This window comes from Nematolebias whitei, chromosome 10, assembly GCF_014905685.2.
Source record: "Nematolebias whitei isolate Nwh7 chromosome 10, NemWhi1, whole genome shotgun sequence".
NCBI classification, from domain to species: domain Eukaryota; kingdom Metazoa; phylum Chordata; class Actinopteri; order Cyprinodontiformes; family Rivulidae; genus Nematolebias; species Nematolebias whitei.
In genome coordinates, this window is record NC_056507.1 from 47,746,927 (window position 1) to 47,754,176 (window position 7,250).

The 7,250-nt window shown below is 41.2% G+C and overlaps 1 protein-coding gene across 1 annotated transcript in view; it reads left to right on the forward strand.

Moving 5' to 3' along the window:
- The window catches only part of LOC119416421 (alpha-aminoadipic semialdehyde synthase, mitochondrial), a gene marked incomplete in the record, with an annotated part of 132,308 nt that extends 127,172 nt beyond the window's left edge, over positions 1-5,136 (forward strand). The window contains 1 exon segment of the mRNA XM_037683659.1: positions 4,270-5,136. Coding sequence (XP_037539587.1) covers positions 4,270-4,388 — 119 coding nt within the window.
- Positions 5,137-7,250: the final 2,114 nt, after the last annotated feature.

The window sequence follows — 7,250 nt, forward strand, 5'->3', positions numbered from 1 at the left end:
CCCCCCAATCTCTCTGATCTGCTACAACCGTATGTCCCACCACGTTCCCTGAGGTCAGCGGACCAGTTGCTCCCCACAGTTCCAGGAACTCGTCTTAAGCGCATAGGGGACAGGGCCTTCTCTGTAGCAGGACCAAGACTTTGAAACGAGTTACCTCTGCTTGTCAGACAGGCCCCCTCCCTCTCGGTTTTCAAGTCCCGTTTAAAAACCCACTACTATTCGGTAGCTTTCAACACCAGATGATCTATGTTTTGAACCTGTATGCTCCACACTGGTTAGTCGTCATTATCTGCATCGTTGTTATGTCTATATTTCTGATTTACTTCATTTTGTATTTTGCTTTGTGTGTTGTCTGTTGTTCTGTCTGTACAGCACTTTGATTGGCCTTGTCGCTGTTTTAAGTGCTCTATAAATAAAATGGTATGGTATGGTACACGATTGTTAAGTTTCAGGGAAGGGTCCATTATCACTCCCAGATTAGTGACTCTTTGTTTTTCTGACAGGGATAGAGTGGAAAGGTCAATGCACTGGTTTGTGATTGTGTCATTGGGAGGGAACAACATGACTTCAGACTTCTTTTCATTGAAACTTAAGAAGTTTAAAGCCATCCAGTCCCTGATGTCAGCCAGGCAGTCGAGCAGAGGTTGAATAGAGCATGTACCATTGTGTCTTAAGGGAAAGTAAATTTGACAGTCGTCAGCGTAGAAGTGAAAAGGTATGTTGTGTTTCCGGAAAATAGCACCAAGTGGTAGCAGGTATAGAGAGAATAAGAGGGGCCCAGGATGGACCCCTGCGGAACCCCCATTTAAGCTCTGTTGCTGCAGAATCCTTGATGGAGACACAAAAAGATCTGTCAGCGAGGTAGGATCTGAACCAATCGAGGGCTGACCCTGATGAAACAATGGTCTCTTTTGATGTCACATCACTACGTTACGTTACGTATTGCATACGGACGCATTACGTGCATTCCTGTTTATGATGCAGTAGAAGTGGTCTGTTTAAGATTAAATTAGACACCACACTGAGCAGCATGACCACACTTTCCACAGAACAACTGTGTCAACTCTTGAAACTGTGCCTGCAGTCAACCAAATGTCCTCTATCAGAGACTGAGACCTCACAATCCAAGAAAGCCAACCTGCCATTTTTTACATCTTCTCATGTGAACTTGATGTATTTATCTACAGAGTTTATGTGGTCAGTAAAGTGTTGGACTTCCTGAGATTTAATTTTAACCCAGGTGTCGTAAACATACCTGAACCAAGGACTTGGTGGTGTCCCTGAAAAGGACGTCAAGGCTCTCTTTTCTACCTCCTCCATGTACAGATTGGCCACAACAGGAGAAACTGGAGACCCCATAGCACACCCATGTTTCTGCCTATAATATTGCTCCCCATATGTGAAGTAGGTTGACTGCAGGCACAGTTTCAAGAGTTGACACAGTTGTTCTGTGGAAAGCGTGGTCCTGCTGCTCAGAGTGGTGTCTGATTTTAATTTTCAACTGACCACCTCTACTGCATCATCAACAGGAATGCACGTAAAGAGTGATGTGATATCAAAAGAGAACATTGTTTCATCAGTCTCCATGATGACATCCCTCACCTTATCCACAAAGTTTATGGTGTTCTGAGCTGCCACCTAAAGGGATGAGTACAGACGCCAAATATTTAGAAACATTGTAAGTGACAGAGTTAATCATACTAACAATTGGTCTTAAAGGTACACCTTGTTTGTGGATTTTAGGTAAACCATACAGACTAGGTGTGGCCTCCCCTGGGTACAGTCTGTGGTATAGAATATGGTCAATAGCCTTGTCCTGCTCCAAAATTTTCAGACAGTCTGTCAACTTCTTCTTCAAATTCTTCTTGACTGATGAAGCCTTCTGGATGGAAGGTGAAACGTTTCAGCACAAAAAAAAGAAACTGTCCAGATGACCTGGCTGAAAAATGTTAAATTATATACCTGGATTATTGAGCATGGACTTTGTTGTTTTGAACCAGTTTGACATGACTGTTGACGAGGAAGAGGGCCGGCAACGGAGGAGGGGGCATGCCAAAGAGACCATCTTAGCACCAATATAACTGGTTTGTTCCACTTTGGAGTAAACTGTTAAGGGAAGAATCAGTTTTGTGTTGTGTGTTTCCTTGACTGATGAAGCCTTCCGGATGGAAGGTGAAACGTTTCAGCACCAAAAAAAAGAAACTGTCCAGTTGACCTGACTGAAAGATGTTTCTAAACATTTTTTGCAGGCCCCCAGCTTCTTGACAGCTTCCCTCTTTTCTGACAGCTTGAGCGTATGAAACTTTTGGCAGAAATACAGCTTTTTCTTTTGCTTTCTGTCTCCACAGCCCACACATCCTTGAGACATGTTTGTTGGTTGGGTAGAAGTTCTGGTCCGGGCTTGCCATTGTTCAGACCTTGGTTTTGACTCCTCCTCTTTCAGTTGATACAGCTTTTCATAGATGGCTTCTTGACCTTTAAGAAATGTCAGGAGGTAGTCAAATCGTTCGTCTTGTTCATCCTCATTCCCTTTGCTGGCTGCATGGAGAAACCATTGCTTTTTCAGGTCATCTGGAAGTTTACTCTCTTTTGCTTTTGTTATAAGGGGGTTCTTTATAGCACCGGTTGTGCCAAGTTCTTTAAGGTCAATCAGAGTCTTTTCTACAGTTTGGATTAACTCAACGATCTTCTTGGGCTGGTTGCCTCTTACTGGTGGAACCTTTTGGAGCTCCTCCATTATCTCAAGGGCAATAGTTGTTTTATTTCCAAAGCGGTTCTCCAGGACCCGGAATATCTCATCAGCTGTTGTATAATTTGTGAGACAATGGTCTCGTACTATTCTCTCATCCACACTGTCAAGTTGATGATTTTTTTCAAATCTTTTTGGATCCAGTAGGTTCTCCCTGCATCTGAAGCGCTTCCCAATCTTTTTTCCACTGATGAAACTCTCTGCAGATGCCAGTGAACTTTGGGAGAGAAGCGGGCTTTAATTTAATGGCTGGTGCAGCCGGGAAGCTCATTGAAGTACTTAATCTGTTGGTCCCTTCTTTAGTTTGCACTTCAATAACTTCTGCTTTTCTTAATGCCAGTCTTGGTAAGATAGTTTTGAGGCCTCTGATCCAACTCTGTAAATAATGTGGTGGAGGGGGGGAGTCAGACGCACATCTAAGCCGTGCGCTGCTTGTACCGACAGTTTTCGAGTGGCAGGGGTGCGTTCAGCGTGAGGGTTCACCATGAAGGAAGAGGCTGCCTTTAGCTTTTTAACTAGTACACCTGCATTGCGAGTTGCTAGTTTAGTGTTACGTCAGTGCAGACAGATGGTTGGGGGTTGAGTATGGGGTTCGGTAGACGGGGCGGGGTGCCCCGCTTGTATAATGGTACTGACTTGCTTAAATTAACACAAAATAAACACATTGTGACATAATTTAGCATTGTTTAACCAAATAAATTAGCATATTTTACCAAAAAGTTTGTTCAATATATTGTTATATTCAAAAGTATTTTAGTAAATATTTATATATCACATCGATAAATAAATAAACATGTAAATTGGGATAATTTCAACAACTCAATTTTAAATACATTTTTTAGTTAAATATATTTCCTAGACAAATCACCTAGTGTTTTTACCAAATACTATATCTCTACTAAACCATAAACTTACTCCAAGTGTAATTATTTTTTTTATATTTTTTTTGTCTTTATACCCAACTCATTTGATTACAATACTCAACCACATGAAACATTAAAACTGTTCAATACCACAATCAGAGTCTCTAGTAAGAGTCCGTGCACTACTCTGGTAAATTTAACAAACAATCAACAGCAATATGGCGCTTATCGGCTGTCCTTCTTGGATTGTAGTAGACTTTCTCTTTGCACAGTTTTGATTTCAGATGTGCTACAAGCACTGCTTAGCCCTCATGCTGCAGTGTCAGTCCAAACAAGAGTGACAGATCTGTCACTTCAGAAATATCTGCACGCTTTGATTGCCTGGTAGACTGGTTCCACCTGGTCCTCCTCACTGATCAGCAGAGAGGAGTGGCAGGGAGGAGCTGCAGCCAGATAGTTTGCCAGAACAACATGTGCTTACATACATGTATAAGTACATACATACATGTACGTATAAGTACAGGTACCAACAGTCACAAATGTTTTAAGGCCAAAAATCATCATAAACTTTTCGATATTTAAAAGAAAGTGGTTTTTAATAAAACGTGCACGAACTTTGCAGGTTTGAGCTACTTTTTGTCTTTTTCCTCTCTGTAGGTGAAATCCAAACAAAAGGTCTGGTGGTTCCGATGACCAAAGATGTGTACGGGCCGGCGCTGGCCCGGCTGAAGGATGAAGGCCTGAACATCATGATGAAGAGCACTCTGCAGGACTGAGAGCTCAGCTTTTAGACCTCGAGTCACTTTCAGTCACAGATGTCCATTTCTGTCCCGTCCAGCAGCAACTGTTGCTTTTCCCTGCTCTCTTCTGTACACCTGGCCTCGACTGCATTACTTTGATTTACCTGCCTGATAAATTCCATTTAGACCTTCATGCAAGAGTTCTGAAAGATGAGATGTTAGAAACATAACTCTGTAAGTGCCCACACATTGGTTGGATTGTTGCTTCAATAGGTCACCTGCTGATGACCACCTGTCCATGGTCATAACTTCGGTTTTTATACCAAGTTTAAAACAGTTACCTCAGTTTAGAAATGTTTTTTTAAAGAAGCTTCAGACTCGCTGTAAAAATCAAGTTTACACTTTAAGATGTGAAAGCATGAAAACTGTAAAGGTTTAGTAAAAAGCAGGTAAGACGTTTACAGAACAGATGGTGGATCTCTGACAAACGCCATATTGGTGTTGGTTCTGGTGACTTGTTCAGACTCCTGCCATGTTCAGTGGTTATCAGGAATGAGTGAATGAATCTGTTACATGTTTCCTCTTCTTTCTGTTCACTTTATAATCCTGCTCTCAAAGGGATCTGGGTTCATAGTACACGTTCTGTTACATTTTGGATCAAGAGCCTAAAACTAAAACACAAAAGCTAAAAACAGTAATATGTTTGTCATATACTCAACTCAGGGTGATACTCTGAGTACCATGGATCATGTTTGTGCTGTTTGAGGTGTATGTAATAAAAGGGGTGCACAAATTTCCTTTCAATCCTTTCAGTTTGTGACACTTCAAACAGGAGGACTGAGCCGTGGACTGAACCAATCGGTTCCTCTGGCTTTTAATGGGACCACTGATTTACAGCAGAGCTTGTTTTCTCGACTCGTCTCTACAGACTCGTCTCTGAGCTCCATGGATCAAGGACTCTTATTTCTCAAATCAAGGTTTATTTAATTTAAAAAAGCTTTAAGGTTGTTTTCACAGCTGATAGTCCGGTAGACTTGGTTCGGTTGGGGACCAATAATCATGACATTTTGTTACATTTGAGCTGGTGCGTTTGCATTCACACTGCACTGTGCAGTCGAGTCAACCTGTTGAACCATCCTGTTCCCCCACTCGCCTGTGGGGGCGCTGCACCAAGAACTACTGAAAGAAACGACACAAAAACCTCTGAAGACACGTCTTCTTCTTCTGGAAATAAAAACAAAAACAAAGTGGCATCAAGTTTTAGCAGTTTTAGGAGTTATATTTTGTCATTTTTCAAAAATTGACTCAGCATGAGCAGAAGATGAGACAGAAGACCATGGAGAATGTTGTTTTTCACACAAGGCAGCTGACGGCTCCATATAAGGTAAGAGAAATGTGTGTTTGATTGTCCTGCGCTGTACTCTACTTCCTGCTTGTGGAGCGGGATCCGGTCTGTTTACATTCACACTGTACTGGAACCGCGCTGGAGTTCTCTTCTACCGGACCGAGACCTAGGTTTTAGCCCGAGTCAGAGTTTGCCTTTTTGTTCCATAACAGAGTTCGATGGTGCGTTCACACCTTCCCAAACGAACTGGACTTTCTAGGAAAACGAGCTAGAGTTCAATTAAAGCGGACTAAACAGGGCTGGTGTGAATACACCTTAACAGTCAACGCTCGAGAACGTCACCTTTTTCTCCTTTCTGTGGGCTTGATGGATTTATTTAAAAACACGGGAGAACTCATCTTTTCGGCCTGGCACTTTGCCAACTGTCTGTATTCAGATTATTTTATTACTTTTATTTTACCTTGATTTATTTAACGTGTGTGTCTTCGATGTGATTCTTATCTATCTTTATCTACAGAAATAAAATAAAAAATACTTGTTTTGGCTGAAAAATCCTTGTGTGAGTCCGATGGAAGCAAAAGCTTTTGATTCTCTTCTGACACATGGAAATAACCAGGTAAAGAACCAAGATCAACTCGGTCCACAAAATATTTATTATTGCTATTATTATTCTATTACAGAAACTTGAATATGATATTGGGATTACAGGAACGGCTCTAAATTGGTTTAAATCATATTTATCTGAAAAATTCAAATTTGTAAATGTTAATAATGAATCTTCTTACACCAAAGTTATTCATGGAGTTCCTCAGGGTTCAGTGCTTGGACCAGTACTCTACCTTGTATATGCTTCCATTAGGTAATGTTACTGGGATAAATGGGATGGCGTTGGATAAATTTTCATTGTTATGCTGATGATGCACAGTTATATTATATATATAGTGTCAACCCCACCTGAGTTTGTTTACATCTGTCACTCCCGCAACTCGGGGACGGGCGGTGGTCTCGCGATAATTCATCGGAAGCACTGGAAAGTCCTCCTTGTCTCTGCCCCCCTCTTCCACTCATTTGAATACACTGCATCTCAGCTCCCTGGATCTACTCCTACTATTTTATGTACTGTTTATCGACCACCGAAGCCAAATAAGGATTTTTTGTATGACTTTGCTGCTCTTCTCACTCATCTTTCTGTTCTCTCTCCCAATATGATTATTGTTGGTGACTTTAATATTCACATGGACAATGACAATAACCTTCTCACCAGAGATTTGACTTCCTGTCTGGATAGTTTTGGACTTCAGCAATACATCAAATTCCCTACTCATTCTAAAGGTCATATTCTGGATTTGGTTTATTGTTCTGGGGTCACCCCTACTCACTGCAAAGCCAATCTGTTTCCCACTTCTGATCATATGCTTGTTTATTTTGATGTAAATATAATAGCTTTGAAAACCTGTACTCCTTGTGACATTACATTTAGGAAAATTAATGATATTGATCCTGACATTTTCTCATCTGCTATATATGACCTTCCATCTATTCACTGCTCTTCA